We start from the raw sequence: 27,309 nt of genomic DNA, 5'->3' as shown, positions 1-27,309 counted from the left end.
ATGGACATCTATCACTCAGGTAGGGTGACCGACCAGATGTCCCGATTTAATAAGGACAATCCTGATATTTGGACCCTATTACGCTCCACCCCCTGTCCCAATTTTTCATCCTTGCTATCTGGTCATCCTACACTCAGAGCAAGCCAGGGAAACTGCGCCCGGTGGGCACCTCTGAGTCCAATCTGGAGCTCCAGGAAAGGACTGAAGGACAGAAATGTAAATCTTGGATAAAAACCTGGCCCCACTGAAGTGAGTAGCCAGCTTTGCCATTGACCTTAACAGAGCCAAGATTTCACACCACTGGGTCCAAGCAAGAACATAAGTGTGAGCTGTGCACACTGACTTTAGTGAATAGGGTATATCTACTCTTAAAATGCTATAGCAGCACGGCTGTGCCACTGTCGTGCTTCAGTAGACACTACCTATGGGACAGGAGGGGTCTTCCCATTGGCATAGATAATCCATCTCCCCTAGAAGCAGTAGTTAGGTACATAGAATCATTCTTCCATCAACCCGGTGCTGTCTACACAGGGATTTAGGTTGGCGTCACACATCACCCAGGTTTGTGTGGATTTTTCCACCCACCTGTTGGTGTCACTAGGCATAAATCTAGGTAACTCGGGAGGATGGCTCTGGGCCTATGTGAACCAAAGTACCTCTATGTGAAGCGCTTTTGTTAGCCTTACTAAACTTTTGTAACCTCTTGTGCTATGTGCTGACTACTGGCAGCTGCAAGGCTGGTTGGTACTAGATAAGCAGATGCTGTAATCAAGGTTATATGCATGAGAAAATACTCCCCACAGTGGAAAAGTACAGATTAAAAAAAACAAAACAAGGGGGGTATAAATACTGGGACTCCGCCTGCATGCGGGTGTGCAGGATTTGAGATTGCTATTTCTCCCTTGCACCTTTTTTTGAGCTCAAATAAACTTGGTTTGCTTCTCCACCCTGGTGTGTTAATTAGTGCGATGCACACCGGGCAACGAACCCCGCTGTTGCCCCCTCGGGCCCTTTGGGCCGGCAACACATCTAATTTTTTTAGTGTAGACCAGGCCTAAATGTGTTGGGCAGGTGGGAAGACTCCCCTCAGGCCAGGAGAGCTGTGTAACTACAGCTCTAGCGCAGCTTAAACTAAATAGCCGTTAACGGCTGTTTGCTTGAGGTTTGAAAGTAGCGACCGTTCAAACGCCGCCAGTCGCCTCAGGTTTACTTTTGAACTGAACGTTCTGCGGCTGCCGGTTGGCTGCCGGGTCGCAGCTGCGCATGCGCGACACGGGGTTCCGTACCGTCTCTGCCTTCCTTCCCGGAGGGAGCCTCTGATAGGAGGGGGCCAGGGGAGGGGTTTAGTGGTTAGCAGCGGGCTGGGAAACCTAGTAGGGAGGGTGTCAGTGGCTGCCTGAGGGGAATCCTGTGCGGGCGAGGTGAGTTTCCCTGCTACGGCTACCCGCGCGGGGCCGCGGGGGAGGGGCGCGGGGAAGCTGAGCGGGGGGCCGTGTGGCGTGGCGTTGGTAAAGGGATTAACGGACGGGAAGGACTAAGGCGTTGGCGATTGTTGGGCCCTTAAAGGGGAAGGCACTGGTCAGACTGCGGGCTGTAGCCCCTACCCCCATTGCTCTAGTAGGGGCCAGCTCAAGACGGACGTTAGCCAGGGTCCCTGTGCCCCGACAGCGCGGTGTAACTGTCTGAGGCGAGTCAGCTGCCGCCCTTTCTTCTCCGGGTGCTGCTGGCAGGACTCCCGCGAGCGGGTCTCCAGGCGCTGCCGCGGGCTCGCTCGCTGGGGGCTGCAGGGCACGTCGCTTGCCCTCTCCGTGTCTGCGGGCGTAGTGGCTCCTTCACAGGGGCTGCTGTGAAATGTCTGAATTCAAGTGACTCGTGCTAATAAACACGCTGAATGTTTATAAAGGTGTCTGGAGATTTTTGACTGAAAGGCGTTGTGTACATTGAAAGTGTTTCCTGCTAAAGTTACAGTTGAACTGGGACAGAAAACTGCTGCCTCTACCCTTCTCAGTGGGTATGTCCTGTTCTCCCCCGCCCCCTTAAATACAAAAAGGATTTAATTGTACCTTATATTCCTGTAGTACTGTTCATAAGAAATTGCTTCACAAACTATGGACCTACGGACACGAGTAGTTAGTTCATTTGATGCTGCTGTGACAGCTCATATTGAGTAAGGGCTGTCAGGCTTTTTAGCAGCCCTGCTAAAATGCACCAGTTAGTTCTGAGGGGGAGAAGAGTTGTGACTGTGAAGGGTTGATGCTTCCTTGTCAGTGTGTTTGGATCCTTTTCTTTCTTCAGCTGGAGCTACTGAGACCACTGCCTGGACAAGAAAGCTCAGGGAGCCAGGGTCTGCTGCTCTCCTCTGACTGAGCTATCCCAGGCCAGCTGATTGCTGAATTGCTGAGCAGGTTGGACCTAAGGATTGTGCTCAACACAGGCTCTAGCAGTGTGTTCTCCCCAAGCAGGAATATCCTTTGTGTGGAAAAAACTAGGATTTGTGGGGGACAAGGTGGTTGAGGTCATACTGTTATTGGACCAACTTAAAAGATATTACTTCACCCACATTGTGTCTCTAATATCCTAGGACAGATATGGCGACAACAACAGTGCATAGAACTAGAGGGGTCATTATAAGGCTGCTTGATTCCGCACTATTGCCCAGAGATGAGGGATGGCCTGCTTCTTATTTTCTACTATTCTATATTTGTATCTTTCAGCAAATCTTGTCATTTCATTGTTCACCCCTTCTTCCAGGTTATTAATATAGACATTAAGCAGCAGGTCCTGGATTCACAAAGGGGACTTAGCTATTGCAATGCTGAGCATTGCAATGCCTAACCCTTAAGTACCCTGCCTTTCAGTGGAATTCACAGCCCCGAGGTAGGTGCCTAGGCATACAGGGGACAGTTGGGTGGTTAAGGCTATGTCTACATTGCACTTTTCTTGTTAAAACTTTTGTTGCTCAGGGGTGTGGGAAAAAAAACACAACCCTGAAAGACAAAAGTTTTAACAACGAAAAGCACCAGTGTGGACCAGAGCCACCCTTAGGATTTATGGGGCCCTATGCAGTATTATTAAACTGGTGCCCCTATGCTCCATTGAAGGAGGTCTCCAGCTGGCGCCGCTGACACCAGTGTGTCAAGGGGGCACAGCCACCACCCCCACCCATGGACCGCCAGAACACCCCTCCCCATTGCTGACACACATTGAGCATCGTTCGCAACAGATGCTGTGGCAGTGACTCAAGACAGGCTTCCTGCTTCACATGGAGGCTGCATCTTGCTAGAGCTCACAGCCCTCCTGCAGTCCCTAGCCACTTCTGGCTCACCACGAACATTTTGACAGGAAGTACCAAGCAGTAATAACAATAATAATACAAGTGTGTGTGTGTGTGCGCGTGTGTGTGCGTGAGAGAGAGTGAGCCAGTGTGTGTGAGACTGTGACAGTGTGTGTGTTGGGGAGTGTGAGACTGTGTGTGTAACAATCTGTATTTGAGAGAGGCAGAGTGTATGTGGGTGTGAGAGCCAGTCTGTGTGTGAGGGAGATTGTGTGTGTGTGTTAGGGAAGTGTGAGAGACAGTGAGCACACTGTCACTTTAAGTTCCCCCTTCCTCCCTTCTCCCCTCCCCACTCACATGGAAGTTTCACTCCTCCTGTCCTGGCCCAGCCTGGGCCCCGCTGGAGACCGAATGGCGCAGGCAGGCAGCGTCCAGGGAGGAATTCTGCTCCGGGCAGCAATGGGCCAGGGGTGCGCCGCTCTGGGCTCCCTGGGGCTGGGACGGACTCAGGCTGGAGCCCTCAGCCAGCCGGCTGAGGAGTGAGGGAAGGGGCGGGGAGAAGGCTGTGGGCCCAGCGTGGGTGAGGGGCAGGAGAAGAGCATTTCAGTTGCGGCCAGCGAGGGGAATGGTGCCCTATGCAGCTGCGTATGCGGCGTATGTCTAGGGACGGCCCTGGTGTGGACAGTGCTTTGTCGGCTACACTGCTTACCTTACAACTGCCTGGCTGCAGCGGCACAGCTGTGCCATTGCAAGGTGCACAGTGTAAACATAGCCTAAGAAAGGAATTTAAGAAGCCACCTGACTAAACTGGCCAGAAGTCAAAAGCAGAGGAGAAAGTGGGGCTTAAGTGCTGGATTTCCATTGATCTGGCCTTAGCTACCTGACTGACAGGCTGGAGTGAGGTGGCTGTGTGTGCTCAGGATTCACAGCCATGGACTTTTTCCTGGAGTAGTCACCCATGCTAGATTAGCCTTTTCTTGGGGGTGGGGAATAGTGAGAGAACACCACCCTATAGCCGCCCCCCGACTTACACAATCGTTCTGTTCCGGAAAGCCTTGCATAACTTGAATTTTGCATAAGTCAGAAACGTATACCTGTACGTTACGCAAATATTTCCGCAATTCGAAAATCCTATTTCTGGCTTATGGAACTTTTGCCGTAAGTGCGAATTTGCGTAAGTTGGATCTTGCATAACCCCTGGAGCATCTGTATTATAGCCAATAGCTTAGTGGTTAAGTCACTCACCTGAGAGTGGGGAGACTTGTCTTAAAATCCCAACTCTGTTGGATTTGGAGTCGGGACATGAACCCAGGTCTCCCCTCTCCCAGGAGAGTGCCCTCATTCCCAGGCTATTAGGTATTCTCTGGTTGGACTCCCTGAAATCTCTCATGTTGAAGCTGTTCCATTTTGTATACATATTTACTGTGCGATAGATAATTTCTTGCCATTTTTCTGACTCTATAGCTCAGTGGTTAGGGTCCTCACCTGGGATGTGGTCACTGGGCTGTTGGTTGTAATGGGATGTACACACAGGGGAGGTAATGCCCAGTCTGAGAATCCTGTTGAGGTTTAGGCAGGAGCTGAGGCACCAAACAGCTTGACATCAGGATGTAGGCAGTTTTGTGCATGCCCACCAGCAGAAACTCATGTGCCTAAGGGTTAGGTGGCAGCTGACCGGTGGATTTGTGAATGTCAGTGGTACCTAAATGTTGGATTTATCCACATGAGGAGGCCAGTAGTGGCTTAAGTCCCTTGTGAATCTAGCCCCTGTCCTACCAGTACCCTGATTCCTGGGGTACCCACTAATGTATTTTGATTTCACTATGTGTATTGGAAGATGTTATCTCTTGCTTCATAGTTAGCAAGTTTCCTTAACAATATCTGGTGAAGTACTCATATCAAAAGGTCTTAGAAAAAGTCTAAATATCCACCACTATCTCCACCAGTTAGTTCTTCTTTGTTTGTTAGTTGTTGAAGCAATTTTAAAGCTCCACCCTCTATGGTTAGCCCAGGACTCTAAATTCAAAATCTTTATTTATTTATTTATTTATGGTAGCACCCATTATGTACTAAGTGCATTTCAAACACTGAAGAAAATTGTGGCTTCTCTGCAGAGCTAACAATTTAAGGACACCCTTAAGGACACAATTTAAGGTTAAGGAAAGGAGACCAGGAACAAAAATAGTCAGTTTATATACAAGTAAATTTGATTCACTGTAAGCAATATGAACTGCTGGTGCATGGCATCTTGCTGAAAAGTGGTATCACAAGTGATACCAGCGCTGTGGGAAACTCTTTGAGGCAAAGCTTCACTAGTTTTAATGAACATGAAATAGGGAAAATATTATTAAGAGATGAAACTGAGCCATGGGCTTTGTTACCTTTCTGCTTAAAGGTGACCTGAAAATGAATCTGACCATCTGTCTGCTTCTTTATCCCCTTGCTTTCTACAACAGGGATACTTTTGAACATTTTCTTACCGTGCCTAACATTAATTCAGAGAATCCATATAAATTTATAGCTGGAAGGGACCTCAAGAAGTCACAAAGTCCAGCCTCCTGCACTGCGGCAGGAACAAGTAAACCTAGACCATCCCTGACAGGTGTTTGTCTGACTTGTTCTTAAAAACCTCCAATGATGGGCATTCCACAACCTCCCTAGGAAGACTGTTCCAGAGTTTAACTACCCTTGTAGTTAGAAAGTTTTCCTAATATCTAACCTAAATCTCCCTTGCTGCAGATTAAGCCCACTACTTCTTACTCTACCTTCAGTGGACATGGAGAACAATTGATCACAGACCTTTTTATACAACTCATCAACTTATTGGAAGACGGTTATCAGTTCCTCCCTCAGTCTTCTTTTCACAAGACTACATATGTAACTTTTTCTAAAAGGTCAGGCTTTCTAAACCTTTGATCATTTTTGTTGCTGTCTTCTGGACTCTCAAATTTATCCATATCTTTTCCAAAAGTGTTGCACTCAGAATTGGACACAGTACTCCATCAGACCTGGTAGTAATGGAGAACTTTTCCAATGGCTGCCTGGGTAGTTAAAGTAATATGGTAAAACAAAATTTCAAATAAGTTCTTGGAATATATTAGAAACAAGTTTTTTATTACAGAAAGTGGAGGAAGAAACTGGGGCAAAGCCATTTTAGACTTGATTTGGACCAAAAGAGAGGAATTGGTAGCAAATCTGAAGGTGGAAGACAATTTAGGTGAAAGTGATCATGAAATGATAGATTTCATGGTTCTAAGGCAAGGAAGGAGTCAGAGCAGCAGAATAAGGACAATGGACTTCATGTGCGTCACCAGTAGAAACAAAAAACCTAGATATAATATATATTTTTAAAAAGTTACCATAGGGCTAATTACCCCAGCCAGGACATGTTAGGCATTTAGAACTCAATACTCAAATAATTACATTTAAGTGTCAGAGAAATAAAAATTATGAAATGCATAGACCAGTCAAAACACTACAATAACACTTCGAAAGAATAAAATTACAGAGAATATATATGCATTGCAGGAAGTACCAAGAAGTAACAAAAATAATACAAATATGTGTTGGGAGATGTGTGTGAAAGACACAGAGACTGTGTGTGTGTGTGTGTGTGTGTGTGTGAGAGAGAGAGAGAGAGAGAGAGACACACGGACAGTGTGTGTGCTGGTTGCTGGGGAAAGCCGTGTGCTGTCTCTTTAAGATACTCACTGAAAGCTCTCCTGCTCTGTCCTGATCCCTGTTGTCTCCCCTCCCCAGCTCTGCAGAGATGAGGTGCAGGGGGAGAGAGAAAGAGTATGGAGAGAGCTGGCTGCTGGGGAAATCTCAGAAACAGTGCACTGTCTCTTTAAGAAAGGTACTCAGACACTCACCATTCAGACCACAGCAGCTCTGAGTCCTCCTGAGCCGGGCTGTCCCCTCTGCCCTGCTCTGCGGAGATGGGGTACAGGGGTGGGGGAAGGACACCCTGACATCAGCACCCTCCCCCGCCCCCCTCACTCCCCCCCGCTCTGCATTGCCAGCAGGAGGGCCGCAGGAGCAGCTGCAGGACTGAGCAACGTAAGGGGAGGGGCACCTGAACACGTCGCTGCACTCTATCAATTAATTTCTCCTGTGTGGCTGCCGAAGTGCGCAGCTTACAGGGAACACAGATTCCCCACTCACCCACCGTTCCCCCATCCTCGTGTCCCTGTACCCCCACTCATCCACCCCCCACAATATGGCCCTGCACCTCCTCTCCCATTCAGCCCCATCTCAATGCTGTTACCCTACTAGCTCCTGTACCCCTGCCCAAATCTGCCCCCGCACTAGCTCTTCTTTTTCTTCTTCCATATGGCTGGTGTAGAGCAGCAACTACAATTTTACTTGAAGTTGATCTAGCCAAATAGCTACATCAGGAGTAGGTAGAATTTATTGCAGTAATGCCTCCTTCATATTTATAAATTGGGCAGTAGGTAGTGATATGTTTGATGGTCTGTAGTGGGGAACCACACTCGCATGCCAGGGAGACCTTGATTTTTCATTTGTGCATTAGATGTCCGCATCTACCTTGGTTCGTTGGATTTGGTTCAGAGTTGACCAAGATGACCATAGACGGTCAAACCCAGGAACCTTCTGCGTGGGATCTGGCACAAGGTGTTTATTTTTTGAAGTCTTGTTTAGTGCATTCTGCTTTCTAAGGGTACGTCTAAGGATACGCCGATTCGGCGGGTAGTGTTTGATGTATTGGGGATTGATTTATCACGTCTTTTCTAGACGCGATAAATCGATCTCCGAATCGACACCCATATTCCACCTCAGAAGGAGGAGTAAGCGGAGTCGACGGGGAAGCCGCGGCGGTTGATTTGCTGCTGTGAGGACAGCCAGGTAAGTCGAACTAAGATACTTCGACTTCAGCTACGTGAATAGTTGCATATCTTAGTTCAAACCCCCCCACTAGTGTAGCCCAGGCCCAAGCCTTCTTGTGATCGTAGTCTAATTGCATGAGGCTAAACAAATGTTCCCAGAAAGGCTTGCGAGACTTAAGATGTTGTGGGTGGGGCATTATCAAGGTCTTACTACCCCTTCTGAACCCCAGTTTATGTGAACCCCCAGCAGCCCCATGTGCCCTGCTCTCTCTGTTCCCCCCGCCCCCATATCCCGGTTCTCCTTACCTAGCCCTGCGGGCATGGCGCTGTGAGGAAAGGAGTCTTTCCTCCTCCCTCTCTGCAGCTGGCTGCTCCAGCTCTGAGCCAGATGCCCTCTCTTCTGGTGCCACAACAGCCCCTGGTGGATGACAGATGTAACTGCAGTGCTTCTCCAGCAGAATCTATTTTCTGCAGAGGAAAAAAAAAATCTGCAGGGGACACGAATTCTGTGTGTGTGCAGTATTCCCCCAGGAGTAATAAATTGTTTGCAAATGGTCTCGGAAGGAATCCCAATAGTAGACAAAGTCAATGTGTCTTCAGGATAGACCAGACTTGAATTTCTATCGTGAAAATCAAACAGGGGGAAGACCTTAAAAAGTAAACCAACCCAAAAAAAGCAACCTTCAGGTCTACTTTTATCATAAAGAGGCAAACAGATCACAAATCCACTTTTTAAAAAATAATTTGTCTACAAATTTTTAAATTAAATTTTGACCTTCAAATTAATGTTTTCAGTAGGAATTATTACATGGAGAGAACCTTTATAAGCATGTTGTAGTTTAAAACAAAGTGTTGGGGTGGGGGTTGTTTTTGTTTTTGGTAAAGAGTTGGTAAGTATCTAAAATGTAGAGTTAAGATAACTACACTATTAACATTGTGAATAAGAACAGTCATACTGGGTCAGACCAAAGGTCCATGTAGCCCAGTATCATGTCTTCCAATGGTGGCCAATGCTTGGTGCCCCAGAGGGACTGAACAGAACAGGTAATCATCAAGTGATCTATCCCCTGTCGCCCATTCCCAGTTTCTGGCAAACAGAGGCGAGGGATGCTATTCTTGCCCATCCTGGCTAGTAGCCATTGATGGACCTATCCTCCATTAATTTATCTAGTTCTTTTTTTAACCCTGTTATAATCTTGGCCTTCACCACATCCTCTGGCGAAGAGTTCCAGTAGTTGACTGTGTGTTGTGTGAAGAAATACTCCTTTTGTTTGTTTTAAACTTGCTGTATATTAATTTATTTGGTGACCCCTAAATCTTGCATTATGAGAGGGAGTAAATAACATTTCCTTATTTACTGTCTCCACACCCGTTGTGATTTTATAGACCTCTATCATATCCCCGTTTAGTTGTCTCTTTTTCCAGCCTGAAAAGTCCCAATCTTATTAATCTGTCCTCATACGGAAGCTATTCCATATCTCTAATCATTGTTGTTGCCCTTTTCTGAACCTTTTCCAATTCTAATATATCTTTTTTGAGATGGGGCAACCACATTTGTATGCAGTATTCAAGTTGTAGGCATACCATGGATTTATATAGAAGCAATATGATATTTTCCATCTTATTAGCTATCTCTTAATGATTCCCATCCGATGAAGTGGGTATTCACCCATGAAAGCTCATGCTCCAAAATGTCTGTTAGTCTATAAGGTGCCACAGGACTCTTTGCTGCTTTTACAGATCCAGACTAACACGGCTACCCCTCTGATACGGTTCAGAACAAAGGAGAATCTGAAGCCTATAATATAGTTCTTCTAATCCAGGTTCTGATCTTAATCCCAGGTTTAGTACTCACCCAAAGGAACAGTCTCTGACTTCAGTGCTTGCAAGAATGGGAGCAACTCTGATACTTAACATTCTGTTAGGTTTTTTGACTGCCACTGCACGTTGACTGGATGGTTTCAGAGAATGGTATGTTATCTTGGCAAAGATTTTACATTTTGAAGACATGTTGTTTTGGAAGTACAGATTGTCATCACTTTTGTTAAATTTTGAAAATTTAAAAATAATTTTATTTAGCAATATAATACTATGATGTTAGCAGCCCTGTTACTGGTGGCTTTTGTTATAAAGCTAAATGGTATAAAGATCACATCCATCTGCACTTTGGCATGCTAGTTGTTACCCAGATATAATTTTATTCCTACACAATGGCTTGAGTCATGAATTAGTTAAGTAGTTTCAGGACCTTTAGTTGTGAAATGCAGTGTCTTAAAAAAAATTGTTAGACAATTTTGATCTACTTAAACTAAAAGACTTCTTTTAAAAAAGAAATTCTGTGAACTCTAAATTCTTTGTACCAAGAAAACCAAACCAAAGCATAACTATGGGATATATACAATAACTACTCTTAATTGTTTATCTAGGCTGCAATCTTACTAATTCAAGATAAAATTATGACCATTCCAGTTTTTGTTGTTGGATGGCCCTTAATTGAAAGCTCTGTAAGGGAGGAACTTTACCCCTCCCATCATTCATGCTTTTCTTTGGAGAGGCAAAGGAAATCCTTTAGGGATGATGTCTTATTTTTGTGCTTCTTTTGGGTGCCAGTCCAGATTGGTACCTAGAAAAAGCTGAATCTCCACCCTAAAACCATAGGCCATATGCTGAGACCCATTGTTGTGTCATTCCATCCCAGTGAAAGGGGCACTATATATTCTGTACAATTTTATTTAGGCAATAACCTGAGAGATCTTGTGTTAAAAGTTCTCCACAAGAAACCCTGTCGTTTTCTGTCATGCCGCATCCAAAAGTACCCAGCTGTCGACCAGTGTTCTCTCTAATTTTTCCCACGCATGTGCGGAATGAATTTTGTTATGTGCACCAATGTGGAGGTGATGTGTACCACACATCACCTCCACATTGGTGCACATAACAAAATTCATGTGGTGGGGGTGGGTCTGAGGGGTTTGGAGTGAGGGAGGGGGGTTCAGGGCTGGGACAGAGGATTGGGGTCCGGAGGTGGGGTGAGGGCTCTGGGGTGGGGCCAGGGATGAGGGGTTTGGGGCGCAGGCTGCCCGAGGGCTATGGTGGTGAGAGTGTTCAGTATAGCTATTAATATGTTCCATTTTTACTCTAGGCGCAAAGTATTTGGATGATAAATGCATGATATTTTAAATTAATTTCTTCCTAAATATTCATAGTCACACGTGTTGTCATAGCAAACAGCATATTTTCCTTAGTGGCAGCATTTTAGAAAAATAAACACAAAAGTCTTTACTTCTTACTGGGAGGTTTGGTGTCTCAAATGACGATAAATTTAATTTCAAACAAAAAGAAGACAGGGCATGGTCCTATTACCACCACATTTTCCAGCAACAACAATGAATATTTATGGGATATTGCCAGCACAGCAATGGACATTGTCAACCATGTAGATTTTCAGGAACTTACTTCATTGGGTTTTTTTTCGAGAGAGAGTGAGTGTGTGTGTGTGTATGTTTATGTTTTCAGCATCCGCTATGCAAGAACTGGGAAGTTAAGCCAGTATTGAGCCAGCCACTTGCACCACATAAAAAGAGACAATAGTAAAGCTTGAAGCTTTGGATTTGACCAGTTAACACATGTATTCATCTGAACCAATATGACCACCCTCAAGAATAGTGACAGAAACCAGGAAATCCCTTGTCAGTCATCTAAGATTCAAAAGAAATCCAGTTTTATAACTGGTTTGCATTGCACCTAGCCTCAGTCAAGAAGGAATCCGCTCAACCATTTTTGGGTGTCAGGTAGGATAAATACCATGAATGTGCTCAACCATAGTTAGAGTTGCATTGTGATAACTGATACATTGCTGAATCATTTCAACAGCACCTTTCAAAAGAATTTGATGACACCCAGTGGCACAGGGTTCCACTTGCTGTAGGCATTTAAAAGACAAAACGCACATTAAGAGTTCAAAAAAATGCTGTGCTCAGTAGTCAGTATTACAGGGGAAAAAGGATGATAGATAGTCTAACTCAGTGGTGAGCAACCTTCGGCCCATCAGAGTAGTCTGTTGACAGGCTGCGAGACAGTTTGTTTACATTGACTGTCCGCAAGCACGGCCGCCCACAGCTCCCAGTGGCCACGGATTGCCGTTCCCAGCCAGTGGGAGCTGCGGGAAGTGATGGCACAGGAGGAAGTGGGTGAGCAAGCTGCTGGACCACCTATGGTTGCAGAGGACCCCATGCTACTGGCTTCCTCCTCGTCATCGCCAGATGGGCTCCCTCCACCGGTGTCCCAGGATGATGCCAAGGTGCATCAGGAGCTGCTAGAGTTGCCGCCAAATTGGGCCTCCAGATGGAGGAGTTAGAGGAACCCACAGACTCCTTCTTTAATGTTCTCTGCCCTGTTGCCTTTTCCAGGGTAGCTTTGCCCCTACATAAGGGGTTGCTAAAATTACAAATGCCCTCTGGCAAATCCCCTTCTCCGATCTCCAAGAGGGCGGAGCGCAAGTACTTTGTGCCATCCAAGGGTCATGAGTACCTTTATACCTGTCCTGCTCACAGTTCCCTAGTGGTAGAGGTGGTCAACCACAGGGAGAGAGAGGGTGAACCTTCCTCCACTCTGTTTGTCAACTGCCTTTCTTCCTTCCTCCCTGCGTGGGCGTCTATAACATTGGACCGATGGGTCCTCAATATGGTGGCGCAGGGTTACACCCTTCAGTTACTTTCTACCCCCACTTCCCACACCTCCTCCCAGTCTCTCTTCAGGGATCCCTCTCACAAGAATCTTCTCATATGGGAGGTAGAGGGTCTGCTGGGTGCGGTGGAGGTAGTTCCTGTGGAGTACAGGAACAAGGATTCTATTCCTCATACTTTTTATCCCCAAAGGCAAGGGCGGTTTGCGGCCCATACTAGACTTTCTGGGGCTTGAACTACTACTTAGTGAAACTGAAGTCTCCCTGGCTTCCTTCATCCCCTCCCTGGATCCGGGAGATCGGTATGCTGCCCTTGATCATCGCGGAAGTCTCTGCGTTTCCCCCTGACCATGGCCAGGGTTTGCCTATGCCTACTAGGTCAGATGGTGGTGTGTGCATATGTGGTGCACCACACCAGGCTCCGGTGGAACTCCTTACCTGAGGAGGTTGTGAAGGCTAGGACTATGGATTTATTGTCCATAAATACTAAAAAATAAAAGAATAAAAATAAAATTGTGTATTTGCAATTTTTTTTCTTGTGTGACTTTTGAATTCCTCAGTCCTTTCCATCTTACCTTTAATATACTTCCATGTACATTTCAAACATTATCAGTCAATTTGGGCCCTTACAGGGCAAATATTAATGAAGTTATGGACAAGAACCCTTTGTTGGTATATTGTCATAATTGGTAGCTTTGGATGTGCCATAACAGAAAACTGCAGGGTTTCTCACAGAGAATACTTAACACATAGGTGTCTCATGTTATTGACTGTATAAATCTGCAGAGATTTAATGACCCTCTTGCTGGAATGAAACTCATTTTCTAAACACAATAATGGGCCTAACTATATTGCCCAGTAAGCATCTTGCTTATTTTTTGCTAACTCCCTTCCTGGAACTTGTTTGTCTTTCCCCATCCCCTTTCCCTGAATCTTTTGGGTTCTCCTCTGATTTCTCTTTCCCTGCACTTCACATCTTTACTTCAACCCCTTGCAGATGATGTCCAAACTACTGCTTGTGCAGTTCCTCAACATTGCTCTCAAGAGCACAGTGAAACTGAATATAGACATTACCTTTTGCTTCCTCAATGTCTATAGAGGAAACGCTTTGTGCAAGAGCAACTCAGACGTGATCCTCAACTGTTGAGTCATGGGAAAGCAAGCAGTACAGGAGAATTTAAAAAATGCATGACACTTGTGCCAAATGTTAGCACCAACTACTTGGATAGTCTTTTGAAGTGTATGAATGTAATGACAGTAAAGATGGAGAAATTCACTCTCCTATCTACCAGAGTTCTCCTTCATAGAACCCTTGAACAATGGACTGTTGTGCTAGGGGATGTGTGCTCATGCCTAACTTGCAAGGTTCTGTAGGCATGTGACCACACCCTGTAGTGTTGAGCTGTGATGGCAGTGCATGCTGAAAACAAGGGTTACTGGGGTAAATCCTTTTTAAAAATTTTTGAAACATATTCGCTAATAAGCAACTGCCGTCACACTTTAAATCTCTGTTGCCTGGGAAACATTCCAGGGTGTTTCTGTGGTAATGGGAATTTGGCTCCTTCTGGCTAGCAGCTGTATGGTTCTTGAGTTATGAAACTGTTTTGTCCTGAGCTGAACACAGGCCTACAGGTTGGTTGCATTTTTCACTTTTTTAGCTTGTAGCTGTGAACAAACTAGAAAGAAACTTATTTGCTGATGGTAAATGCTGTTTGGTTTCATTATGTATTCTTTTCCATAGTTTGAGATGATTCATAACAGTGCTAACACCTTTCTTGTAAATTCATTAATTGTTTGATTTTTCTTATGGTGAGGACACATACTATTTTGCAGTTTCAAACTAATTTCCTGAAGATAAAATTCATCTGCATATGTCATAAACAGAACAGGCCACAATGATTTTTTTAATAAAAGGATGTCCATCTCCCTTGAAATTTCCCCCCCCTGATGTATAAGATATAGGGGTGTGGTTAAAATGATTCATCTTTATTTATTTATTTTTAAATTCAGGGCTATGTGCTAGATCTGTTGATTCATAATAACTACCCTGTTTACTTAAATATTACAATATGTATAAAAGTAAACAGACTTAGTAGTTTAAATCAGTATTTTAGTTAATTTGAAATATAATTCCCATCATTCCCATAATACTCATGAATCTGACATGTTTGAATTGTTTATTTTATGTGTCTTTACTACGAGAATTAATTGAGTTAACTAAAAGCACTGGTTTGAGCCAGGTGGTGTGGGCAGATTCCTCATCCAGCTCTGCCAAAGGATTTTAATTTTGACCTGCAATATTATTGATGTTGAAATAAAAATAACAGTACACATTGAATCAAAAATATTTCATAAACATGAGTGCCCAACAAATACAGCCCACTGTAGACTTGCTGATTAGAAGCGGTAGCAACAAAGTAACAAAGACTGTCATTCTCCAATACAAAAAGGTATTCCTCAGTCTTTAAATAATATTGTATTAAGTATAATTCTTATTTATCACCAAAATGCAATGGTGAATGTTCTGACTCACAGTATCTTTCGAACAAAAAGAAAAGAAAAATACCTCCTCCCCAACTCCAGTCTTGAGGAAGAAACACCACCTCTATTCAAAAGCTTCAAGTCACACACATGAAATAAACCACCGCAGGTCAACCATCATAGATGTCAACTGATCAATTACATATGTTATGCAAATACAGTAATTACCAATACAAAACCAACTACAAGTCATGATACTATAAAAAGACTAGAAACACAACATTTGAATAAAACACAATTTAATTAACACAATTCCTGATTAGCTATCATCCTAATTAAACAAATAGCCATAAAAAGGGAAAGTTAAAGGAGATTTGTGCAGCAGTCTACCAGCATTCTGTCAATTGCAGAATAGGAGCCTAGTAGGAGTTCTGATTCAGAATAAAGGTTAGGATAAGTGCTTTTTATAATGCAGCAAAATCTAAATAATTGAACTACAGAATCAATTAAAGGGACGAGGCAAAAGTGCTGCAGTGATGTTCAGTGTTAACATTAATTTTCCTTAACAAACAATCACAAAGAAGCAGAATAACTGTGATCATTTGTGATTTAAGTGTGATTTCACTAAATTGGCTGAAAGGAAAAAGTGAAACATGTAAATGTCTGAAATGGAATTTAGATTAAGCCTAAATTTGTGGTGTAAAAAGCAAACAAAAGAAACACGATCTTATGATTGACTCTTTAAATGCAGTACTTGTAAATGTCTATTGTGTGCACCAGAACATTTAAATACATTTAATCAATTCAGCATTATAGGAGAACAATATGATGTTGGTCCTGGGGCAATTATGCAGCAAAAAATTTAAAATTCTGTGGAAAATATTTTAAAATTCTGCATATTTTATTCATCAAAATAGCAAAATATAATCAGACCAGTTTCAATTATTTTTGGTCATTTATTTAAAAATACCTGTCAGCAAGTATATCTGTAACAATACAGACGACAAAATTGATTCAGGAAATGTTTTTTTGACAAATAGATTCCTTACTAGGCATATTAATACAGAACTCTGAGTAATAATTCATTTAAACTACAATACAGAACCGTATTTCCTGCACTCCTCAGAAGCAGTGCAAAGAGAGTCAGGGATAATGGAGGAGGTGAGGGAGAGAGAAGTAAAATTGCTGGGAAGGAGACTGGGTGTGAACTTGGAGGGTTGTTGGGTAGGGTGGGAAAAGTATGGAACAATTTTTGGGGGGGGGGGGAGTGACACGGGGAGGGATTGTTAGGGAGCTTCCCCCATGCAGACTTCGGCTGACTCCTAACCTCTCTCATTCAGTCAGGCGCATCTGCTCCTGTCCCCATGTGTTCCTGCATCCCCATGTGTCCTTGCAGCCCTTTTCCACCTGTCCCTCCACCCACTTCCCCTGTCCCCATATGTCTGTGCCCTCACCCAGCCACCCCCTGTCCCTATGTAGCTCTGAACCCTTCCTCCATCACCATGTTGCCCTGTACCTCCCTCCCTACTGTGGCCCTGTGCCTCCACTCCCATTCAGCCCCTGCACCAGTCTGTCCTCCCCCAATAGTCCTTATAAGCCCTTGCCTGACTTCCCTAGCACCCAACGCTGTCTGTCTCCCCATGGCCCCTGTCTGCTGACCTGGCCTGCTGCAAAGAAGGCAGGCTCGCTCTTTTCTGAGCTGGTGGGGAGCTGCTCTTTTGGTCTATTGTGACAGTGCCCTCTGGTGGTCAAAAGGCAGAACTCCAGCAACGTTTTGGCAGAAGTTTTTTCTGTGCAAAAAGTTAAAAGTATGTGGGGCTCCTTAATTGTGCGCACGCACACTAGTGCAGAATTCCCTCAGGAATAGTGAGGTAGTAAAATTAAATCTGGGTTTATATAAGATATTATAATTCAGGAGAGCCCTAAATATTTTAAAATGATAATCTAAATAAAGGTAATGCCATCACTAGGAAATTAGAAGCTATTAAATAATGTGCTTGGCAATAGCTCACAGCCATGGACATTTACAATTATATTTTATTAGCAGCCAGGGATTATACCCTATATTTTACAGGAGAGCTAATTTTCATAGCATTGACCCATCTCCCTTCTGTTTACAATTGTGCAACTTCCCTGTGCTGACTACAATTGCTTACATTAGAAAAGTATGTTTATAACTGTCTTTTAATGTAATTAGTGTTCTTTCTTTTTGAAAAAAGTTAATCACTATCAGGGAGATTTTCCAAAACATCTAAGGGATTTAGAAGCATAAAGTCCTAATGACTTTATTGACTAGTTATTTTCTCACCTGGTTTTTCTTTCCCATTTGGTTGCTGTGATCCCACTGGTGGTGCCAGTCCCTCCTGTTTCCTCTCCTTCTGTCATGTTCTAGCAACCTTCAGTAAGCTCCTCATTTCAGCTTTGCCATACGTAACAAGTTGGAAAAGAAAGGTTACTTACTTTACAATAACGAGTTCATCAAGATGTGTGGTCCCTCAGGGTATTCACTGAGGGTATGTATGCACCTAAGATTGGAAGATTCTTCATTAGCTGCATCAATAGTCTGTACCTGTGGCTCTGCATTGAGAGCATAGGTAGCGGTGAGACCAACCGGCACTCTAGTTCCTACTCTAAGAAGGATCCTAAGCAGAGGCGGAGGAGAGAGAGTAATGGAATACCTATAGGGACCACACATCTCAAAGATATCAAGTTATTTTAAGGTAAGTAACCTTTCTCTTTCTTTAAATAGTGGTCTCTGTGCATATTCATTGTGAGTAACTCAACGGAGGAGGATGGGAGGAGCTATGTTTCACCTCAGATACTGCAGGACTGCTGTGCCCCAGGATGCATCTGCAGAAGAAGCCCGCTGTAATGCAGGGGTCTCAAACTCAAATGACCCCGAGGGCCGCATGAGGACTAGTGCATTGGCCCGAGGGCCGCATCACTGACACGCCCCCTTGCTGCCCCTGACCCCACCCCCAATCCACCCCTTCCATGAGGCCCCGCCCCTGCCCTGTCTCTTCTCCACCTCCTCCCCTAAGCGCGCGGCTCCCCGCTCCTCCCCCCTCCCTCCTGGAAAGTGCTAAGCGCCACCAACAGCTGTTTGGTGGCTTGGTGGCGGGAAGCGCCTGGAGGTAGGCAGAAAAAAAAATGAAGAGTAATATAGTAGTATAGTATTAAAATATAGTATGCTATTAAAAGTCAATTTATTAACTTTTTTATTAACTTCTTTAACTGTAATGTGAAACGTCAGTGCTAATTTTGACAGTCATTTCATTTTTGGCCACTTAGCTGGCAGCGTTTTGCATCAACCAGAGCATCAATATTAGGTTTGATATCCTGAGATGAAACCAATCTCAGTGTTGCTTGCAAATGTTCATCAGTGAGCCTTGACCTTAACACAGATTTGTTAATCTTCATGGAAGAGAAAAACTGTTCACATATATATGTACTTCCAAACATTGCCATTATCCTTGCAGAAGCAGAGAATAACATGGGAAATCTTTCTTGTGAAAGAAACCTGTAGAATTCTGGAATTCCAACATCTGTATACTTCTGCTTCAAAATCGTGTCACACTGAAGCTCCACTAACTCCACCTGCATTTCCTCTGCAACATTGTCAATTTCAACAGCAAATGGTGTGGAAAAAAGTTGAAAATGTGGTTCAAGTGCCTTGAAATCTTTAAACCGCACATCAAACTGTTTGTGTAAGTTAGAAATGATCTCTGCATATTCTTTCAAGGATTTGGGTTCAACTTTTCCTAAGGAATTCAGAGTTGAGAAATGGACCAAATTGCCAGCAGTCATCTGTTTCCCCCATAAAGTAAGCTTGACTTTGAATGACTTAATACTGTCATACATCTGTGTTATCACCTGTTTTCTACCCTGAAGTTTCAAGTTCAGTGCATTCAGGTGATCAGTTACATCTGTTAGAAAAGCAAGGTTGCAGATAAAAGTGGAATCAGCAAGCTGTGGAACCTCCTTGTTTTTCATTTTCATGAAGGAATCAATCTCCTCTAAGTGCAAAAAAACGCTTCAAAACATTTCCACGACTCAGCCATCTAACTTGAGTGTGATACAGAAGTTCCCCATATTCACTGTCCATACTTGCTAGAAAAGAAGTGAACTGTCTGTGATTCAGCCCTCGTGCACGTATAAAATTAACAGTTTTAACAACTACATCCATAACTTCTTTCATTTGTAGACTTTTACTACACAGGGCTTCTTGGTGCAAAATACAATGTATACTGGTGAAGCTAATTCCTGGTATATTGAGGCTGTTCAGTTTGGTCTTCAATAATCCAACCACACCAATGTTTTCAGAGCACATTGATGGCGCACCGTCCGTAGCCAAAGATACGAGTTTGTTCCATGGCAGCGCAGCTTTTTCAATGCACTCTTCCAATCCTTGAAATATGTCACGTCCCGTTGTGGTACCCTTCAGTGGCATTAAGTCTAGCAATTCTTCAGTTATATTCAAATTGCAGTCCACACCTCTAATGAACACTGCACACTGTGCGGTATCTGATACATCTGTACTCTCATCAAGAGCAATTGAAAATACTTCAAAGTCTTTTGCCATTTGAATCAATTGTTTTTACACATTATCAGCTAAATCCGTTATCCTGCAGGCAACTGTATTTGCAGACAAGCTTATGCCTTCAAAAACTTTCTTCCTATCAGGCCATAAAATTTCACTGGCCTTCATAAGACATTCTTTTATGAATAAGCCTTCTGTAAAAGGTCGCGATGATTTAGCTATCATTTCGCTTATCACAAAACTTGCTCTTACTGAATCTTCGCTAGACTTGTTAATCCCTGAAAATAAATTTCTTTGCTTGGCAAATGCTGCTTTAAGTTGCTGAACTTTTTCCTCTCGGATTTTTCCGGTGAATGCATCATATTTTTCACGGTGCATCGTGTCATAGTGCCGACGCACGTTATACTCCTTGGGAACAGCAATCGTTTGCTGACAAATAAGGCATTGAATTTTATCTTTTACCTCTGTGAAAAAATATAAATTTTCCCATTTGTCTTGGAAAACTCTCTTTTCTTCCATGAGTGTTCTTTTTTTTGACGAAGTCATTTCCAAGCAGTTTTAATAAATATATACACTCAGTAATGCACCTCACTCAAACGACAAAACACACACTTAGATTTACTGCCTAAGGCTCTGGGAGGGAGTTTGGGTGGGGGAGGGGGTCTGGAGTACAGGCCCTGGGCTGGAGTTTGGGTGGGGGAGGGGGTCTGGAGTGCAGGCTCTGTGCTCGGTGCAGGCTCCAGGCTGCGGCAGGGGGTGGGGGTGCAGGCTTTGGGACGGAGTTTGGGGATAGCAGGGGTGAGGGCTGTGGAGCTGAAGGTGAGGGGTTTGAGGCATTGGAGAGGCTCGGGGCATTGGAGAGTCTCAGGACTAGGGCAGAAGGGCAGGGGAAGGGCAGCCTGCCCTGGCCCTAGTGCAGGGGGGCGCTAGGACCCTGCGGCAGCAGGTGATGCCGGAAGCCGGCATAGCGGAGGAGTGGAGTCAGCGTGAGCTCCCGGGCAGGCTCCCGGGCGGTGAGGGGGCAGCAAGTGGGGGCCGGGAGACACTGGGGGGAGGCGCGTGGGGGCGGCAGGTGGGGCCAGGGGAGAGACCCGGCCCCAAACATTGGGGAGCAGCGCGTGGGGAGCTTAGGCACAGAAAATAACTCGGGGAGGGGGGCGGGGGTGAGGGGAGTTTGGCGGCGACAGGAAGTAACTGGGGGAGCTCCGCGGGCCGCAGGGAAGAGCTCCGAGGGCCGCATGTTTGAGACCCCTGCTGTAATGTCTAGTAAAGGTGTGTACTGAACACTATGTTGCTGTATCTGCTCTACAGATTTCTATAGTGGTGTACCCTGGAGAGAAGTGACAGAGGTGGCTTGTGCTCTGGTCAAATGGGCCTTCATGCCTTGATGTGGGGGAAGAGTTTCCACTTGTTCACAACAAAGCAAAATGCAGCCTGAAATCAATCTCACGGCAAAAACTCCAGAAATTGCTTTCCCCTTTCATCTGGTCAGAAAGAGAAACAAATAATCTTGGGGATTTCCTTTACAGGTAGAAAGCCATGGCTCTGTGGACATCTAGAGAATGGAGTGTCTTGTCCTTTCTGGTGATATGAGATTTTGCATAGAAGACAGATAGCTGTATGGGTAGATTCAGATGGAATTTGGAGAGAGCCTTTGGGATGAATTTGGGATATAATTTCAGTCTATCTTATCTTTATGGAACACGGTATGACATAAGTGCCCCAAACTTACCTAACTCTTCTGGCCATGGTGATAGCCATCAGGACAGCCACTTTCATAGATAGAGACGAGAGCATGAGGCCAAAGTTTCAGATAATGAATTCATAAGTGGGGACAGACCAGATTAAGTTCCCAGTTAGGAACTGGTTTTGATACCAGAGGAAAGGCTCTGATGAGACCCTTAAAAAAATCTCACAATCATAGGGTGGGTGAAGATTGAGCAGTTTTCTTCTGTTTATTGAGGATGGAGTGGACTTCCTCAGAGTATGACCTCTCTAGGTTCGTTGTCCGTCCGAATATCAGGCTGTGAAGTGGAGGGGTGGAGTGGATGGTCTAGCCTTCATTTTGAGTGGGAAGCAGTTGTAAGCTTATATGAAGATGAGAGGTCATTTGGAGGATTCTGATGACCCAAAACTGTCTCAGCTACAAAGGAGCAACTAGGATTACTGTTGCTTTGTCCTGCTTGATCCTATTCAGGACATGAGGTCAGAGAGGGATGAGTGGGAAAGCATACATTTCTGCTGCAGTGTACGCTCTGGTGTTTCTTGGACGCTTCAGTGGCCTTGTGATAGTAAAAGGGATGAGGAGAAGGATGTTGTCTGTATGAAAGTAGTTTGGAGTAGTTCTTCTAAGGTGCTAGGGTGTGTGCCCCAAGGACCAGAGGGTTGCCTGGGAGTCTTTGAGGGTGTGTAACAACTCATCAGTTTTCTCACTGAACAGATTGTTGCACTCGACGGGGAAGTCATCCACAGTAGCTTGAACTTCCTTGGGAAACCCAGATGTGTGAAGCCAGAAAGTCCATAATAACCAAACATGTCAGCTGCATCTAATGCTGCCTGGAGGAACAATTAGTTATCCGCTTATCCTTCATCAAAAATAGCCTGAAACTGAGGCCTGAGTTCCTATGGAAGCTCGTTAGCAAACACAGACAATTTACTTATAGTGAATAAAGTAATATTTAGACATCAGTGCCTATGAAATTGTAGGTTGGTGGAAGAGATACTTTCTTCCAAGGAGCTCCAATTTTCTGGCATCTTTGTTGGAAGGAGTGGATGTAGGCTGATGCAGTCTGTTGAATTCAGTGACTGCTTGGACCACTAAGGAATTTGGGGCAGGATTGGAAAACAAATACTGTGCTCTTTAGATGAAACAAAGTATCTTTTCTCCATCTTTTTCAGAGTAAAGGCATGAGGGCATGGAGTGTGCCAAATTATCTTGGCTGGTTCCAATATGGTTAGTTGACTGGAAGTGCCTACTTGCTATGTTCTAGAGGATGTCCAGAAGCTTGTAGGTAGGGTCCTGAACTTCCTCCAGGGGACTCTGGAGAGCACCCACAATCTTCCTCAGGGGGTTCTGAAATTTTATGTGGTCATCAGGTGGCAATGGTGAGGCCAGTGCAACTGCCTCATTAGGAGATGACGACGAGAGAGCTGCAGGTGGATTGAGTGGGCATGGTTTCTCCTCCTCATAGCACTCCTGAGGGGGCTGAAGCTGTTCTCTGGAAGGTGATCTCTCACTAAACTCCTACTCAGATCTCTTGAAGTCAGGAGTTCTATAGTATGGGTTCCAAGTGCCCCAATATGGCCAATATGTGGGCTCTTATGGTTACAGAGGTGGTGCCCTCTGTACCCTTATGAGGTTGGCAAGGGTACCATTGGTTCTACACCTGATAGTTTATTTTATGAGGGGGGGGGGCGCCCAGGAGACTCTGGAACCCCTGTTGGAGGTAATCTTGCATCTCACACTGGTTTGAAGACCCACTGCATTGGCCTCAAGCCTGCTGGAAGAGCATGAGTCTTTGGATTCTAGAGGTGGAGCTGTTGGTACCACATTGCATGATACCGTGGCTAGTAGATAGGACCAGTAAATAGCACAGCAACTATGTAGCACCTCTGGGAATGATCAGATCTGAGAATATTGTGAACTCTGGGTCAGTATAAACTGTTAGATCATTGAGGATGGTATAAAGGTTTAGCAGATGGAGAGCGAGAGGAACTTCAGTCTCTAGGCAGAAGCATCAGTGCAGACTTGTGTTGAGCTTCAATATCACCTGCTGTGTGTGGGGACCACTGAGTCCTCCTCTTTGTGGTATGGTACTGCCGGTACATTCAGTATTTGATCCTTTTTCTCCCTTGGCAGTGCTATGGTTGATCCTTCCCACTCTCTTACTCCCCGCACAGGCGGTGGTTTTGAAGTATACATGGCTCTCAGGGCCCGCAGTACTGACCCTTGCTCCCTGTGAGCTTCAGACATGCCCATACTGGGGTGCGGACTCTCACCAGCCTGACTGGGCGGGATTTCTCCTGCTTCTTATGAGGGTGCTTCTTTACTCTCCTCTCATCTTTGTCGGCTAGAGTCCTTAAGCCTGAGGTCTGATGCTCTACGGCTAGGGAATGCCAAGTCTGGAGAGGCACTACTTGATGGTTCCTATATACAGGGGGGTTAGAAGATCCAGGATCAGACTGGGGCCTCATGGAATGCTCCATCACGTCTTCAGAGTTGGCATTTGCATATTTGTTGTGTTTCAGGTGGAAAAGAACAAGTCTCCCACCTGGAGGGAACATGATACAGTATAAGCAGGAGTCATGGGGATCACTAACTGGGAAGACCCAGGGATGGGTTGTGCAGGACTTGAAGCCCAGGGATCTTGGGCATACCAGGTTCCCCCAAACTGTGAGGGTAATGGGTTCGGGGGAACCCCTAATCCCAAAATTGCCATCTAACTACACACCCTCTCCGGGTTACGCAAGACCCGATTTATGCAAATTCACACTTACAGAAAAAGTTCCATAAGCAAGAAATAGGATTTTCGAGTTGGGGAAATTTTTGCGTAACGTACGGGCATATGTTTCCGACTTGCACAAAATTTGAGTTACACAAGGCTTTTGAGAACGGAACGATTGCGTAAGTCAGGGGGGGCATCTGTATATGTTAAAACTAACTACCCAGCTATAAAGTTATTTACCATTAAAAAAAAAAATGTATTAGGAAGGCAGGAACACTAGGATAGCTTCAGACACCAAGGAATAACAGCTAAAGTACCAGTTTAGCAGCTAGGACTTTGGTTGATAAATTCCATGGTACTGTAGGCTGGTCATTAAAATTGTAACTTATTTTAAACCAGTTCATTATATATTAACTAAATTGTATAAATGGACTATTTTTTTTGTTATTATAGGAAATGCATCATTTTGAGGAGGAACTAACTTGTTCCATTTGCTATAGTATATTTGAAGACCCACGTGTACTACCATGTTCTCACACATTTTGTAGAAATTGTCTGGAAAGCATTCTTCAGCTATCAAGCAACTTTTCCATATGGAGACCACTAAGACTTCCACTGAAGTGTCCCAATTGTAGAAGCATTGTTGAAATTCCTCCATCTGGTACTGAGTCATTACCTATCAATTTTGCATTAAAGGCTATCATTGAAAAATATCAGCAAGAAGACCACCCAGATGTTGCAACATGTAGTGAACATTCTAGGCAGCCATTAAATGTCTATTGTCTTTTGGATAGAAAATTAGTGTGTGGCCATTGTCTTACAATAGGTAAACATCATGGTCATCCCATAGATGACCTTCAGAGTGCCTACATGAAAGAAAAGGAGACTCCTAGGAAACTCCTTGAGCAATTAACTGATGAACATTGGACTAATGTATGTTTGCTCATTGAAAAGTTGGAAGAACAGAAATCTCATTATGAAAACATTGTTCAAGACGATAAGAAAGCTGTATTGCAATATTTTAAGAAACTTAATGACACACTGGAGCATAAAAAGCAAGCTTTGCTAGCTGCTTTGGATGAAGTTAATGCTCACATTTCTGAAGAATATGCACCACTCGTTGAAAACATGAAAAGAATCAGAGAAGAACAGCTTGATTTAATGTCACTGAACACATCTGTTCAAGAAGAGGAGTCTCCACTACTTTTCCTTGAGAAGGTTGATGTTGTGCGCCAACGCATAAAAGCTTTGAAACAAAAGCAACTACCAGATATCAAACCTGTAGAAGTTTATCCACGAATAGGACAGCTATTGAAGGATGTGTGGTCCAAAACTGAAATTGGTCAGATTAACAAGATCCTCACTCCAAAAATAAAGCTGATTTCAAAAGGGAATTTATGCCCCAAAGGCAGTGAGAAGGAAAGAGGACAGTCTAAGGAATTGCTCCAGTCTATAAACCCTCTAACAGTGATGCTAATTTCTATGATGATAGTGATAATTGTGATTTCATTTAGTAAACCTGTATTGTCAGTTGTAAATGAGGTAACGTTGATCTATATTTCAGACATCTTGCAGTTTGTTTATCAAGATATATGCAACAACTTGCAGGCAGTAATGGAAATGCTATGCCATACATCTAATTTCTTGATGGAATTCATGGGGAGAATTGTTACTTTTTCTTTCTGAGTATCTGAAATACTGAGATTAGCAGGTAGGATAATTATAGGAATCCTCATTATGTTTGAACTATTGTACAAGGCTCTTGTTTTTTTTAAACTTTCTATGTAAATGCTATTGAAATAGATCCTTTACAAAAAATTTAAACTGGTTCTCTAGATTAATTAATACCAGAATCATTACACCAGATTCTCCCCATCTGCAGAAATATGTGAAGGATGAGACTGAAGAGTGTGTGGGGCAGGGTTCTCTCTTAATACCCCTGTTTTTCCGTTATCTTTTCCCATCCTTTGCTCCCACTACCATGCCCATTTCTGAATCTCTGCTTTTTACTGATTATCATTCAACTCAATGACAGGTGGATGGTAATTCCTCCTAAAGTAGTATGTACCACTCTTCAGTCGCATGTAAGAGGTCACGGTCAAATACATTGCTCCTTCATCAGTTGCCCATAATAATTTGTAATGTAGGAGAACCTAAAGATATGAAACCTAAATCTCTGGAAAAAAAATCAAGAACAAATCAGAATTGAGCCCTATTATCTCTAAGAAAGCCATAAGTTCACAGATTCCAACCTGGGAAAGGCAGTTTCCAACAGACTGTAACTACTTCTCAAGCATCTACTACCCAGTCCCTTTAAACTAATTTTTAGGTAGGGTTTTGCTAAAACTAACACAGAATTGATAATAGGGAGAGGTGACAAATCCTAGAGTTTCAGACATTAAAACTGAGATGAGTAAATCAAAGTGTCGAGTCAGTCATTAGCTCCAATGTACAAAAAGTGTATATGTGTATATTGCATTTCAGCAGGTTCCACTCCACTATCTATAGTGAAACCATTTTTGGGTCATTAAATCATTTATGAAATGACTGGGGTTCATCCTGTTGGTGCTAGGCTGTTAGTTGGATCATATTGCTTCAAGTTTCTTTATGTACATCATGTATAAGTGATCTTGTATCTTTCAAGTAGGTGTGGGTGCTACTCTAAAACTTTTGGGATGATATTTCTTGGTAAAATGTAAAAGTACAGTCCCGAAAATTGCTGAATGTGTGCTGCTTTATTAAAGGAGCTAATTGTGCAAGCAAGAACATATGGGGTGAAACCTGCACCAACTATAGTAAATGGCAAAACACCCACAGACTTCAGTGGGGCCAGGATTTCACCTTTATTTATTTATTTTTAAGAAAAAGCTGTAGCAAATAATGTGAGAATGCAGTATAAATGTATTCTTAAATATTACTGCACATATACACCTCTACCCCATTATAATGCCACCTGATATAACACAAATTCATATATAACACAGTAAAGCAGTGCTTTGGGGTGGGGCTGCGCACTCCGGTGAATCAAATCAAGTTTGATA

At 43.9% G+C, this 27,309-nt stretch overlaps 1 protein-coding gene across 10 annotated transcripts; it reads left to right on the top strand.

Moving 5' to 3' along the window:
* Nucleotides 1-27,309, top strand: TRIM59 (tripartite motif containing 59). Of its 10 annotated transcripts, none has more exons than XM_045029021.1 (5): nucleotides 1,402-1,421; nucleotides 7,809-7,909; nucleotides 8,030-8,140; nucleotides 9,964-10,092; nucleotides 24,722-27,309. In XM_045029021.1, the coding sequence occupies exons 4-5, from the start codon at nucleotides 10,090-10,092 to the stop codon at nucleotides 25,952-25,954; spliced, it is 1,236 nt and encodes a 411-aa protein (XP_044884956.1). In that variant the 5' UTR covers nucleotides 1,402-1,421; nucleotides 7,809-7,909; nucleotides 8,030-8,140; nucleotides 9,964-10,089; the 3' UTR covers nucleotides 25,955-27,309. The 10 variants fall into 10 exon arrangements, with proteins under 10 accessions (XP_044884964.1, XP_044884958.1, XP_044884962.1 ...); XM_045029022.1 differs by lacking the exon at nucleotides 1,402-1,421 and adding an exon at nucleotides 6,056-6,168; XM_045029023.1 differs by lacking the exon at nucleotides 7,809-7,909 and having other exon boundaries at nucleotides 1,364-1,421.

Source organism: Mauremys mutica, chromosome 9, assembly GCF_020497125.1.
Source record: "Mauremys mutica isolate MM-2020 ecotype Southern chromosome 9, ASM2049712v1, whole genome shotgun sequence".
NCBI classification, from domain to species: Eukaryota; Metazoa; Chordata; order Testudines; family Geoemydidae; genus Mauremys; species Mauremys mutica.
This window is presented reverse-complemented; position numbering and strand designations above follow the sequence as displayed.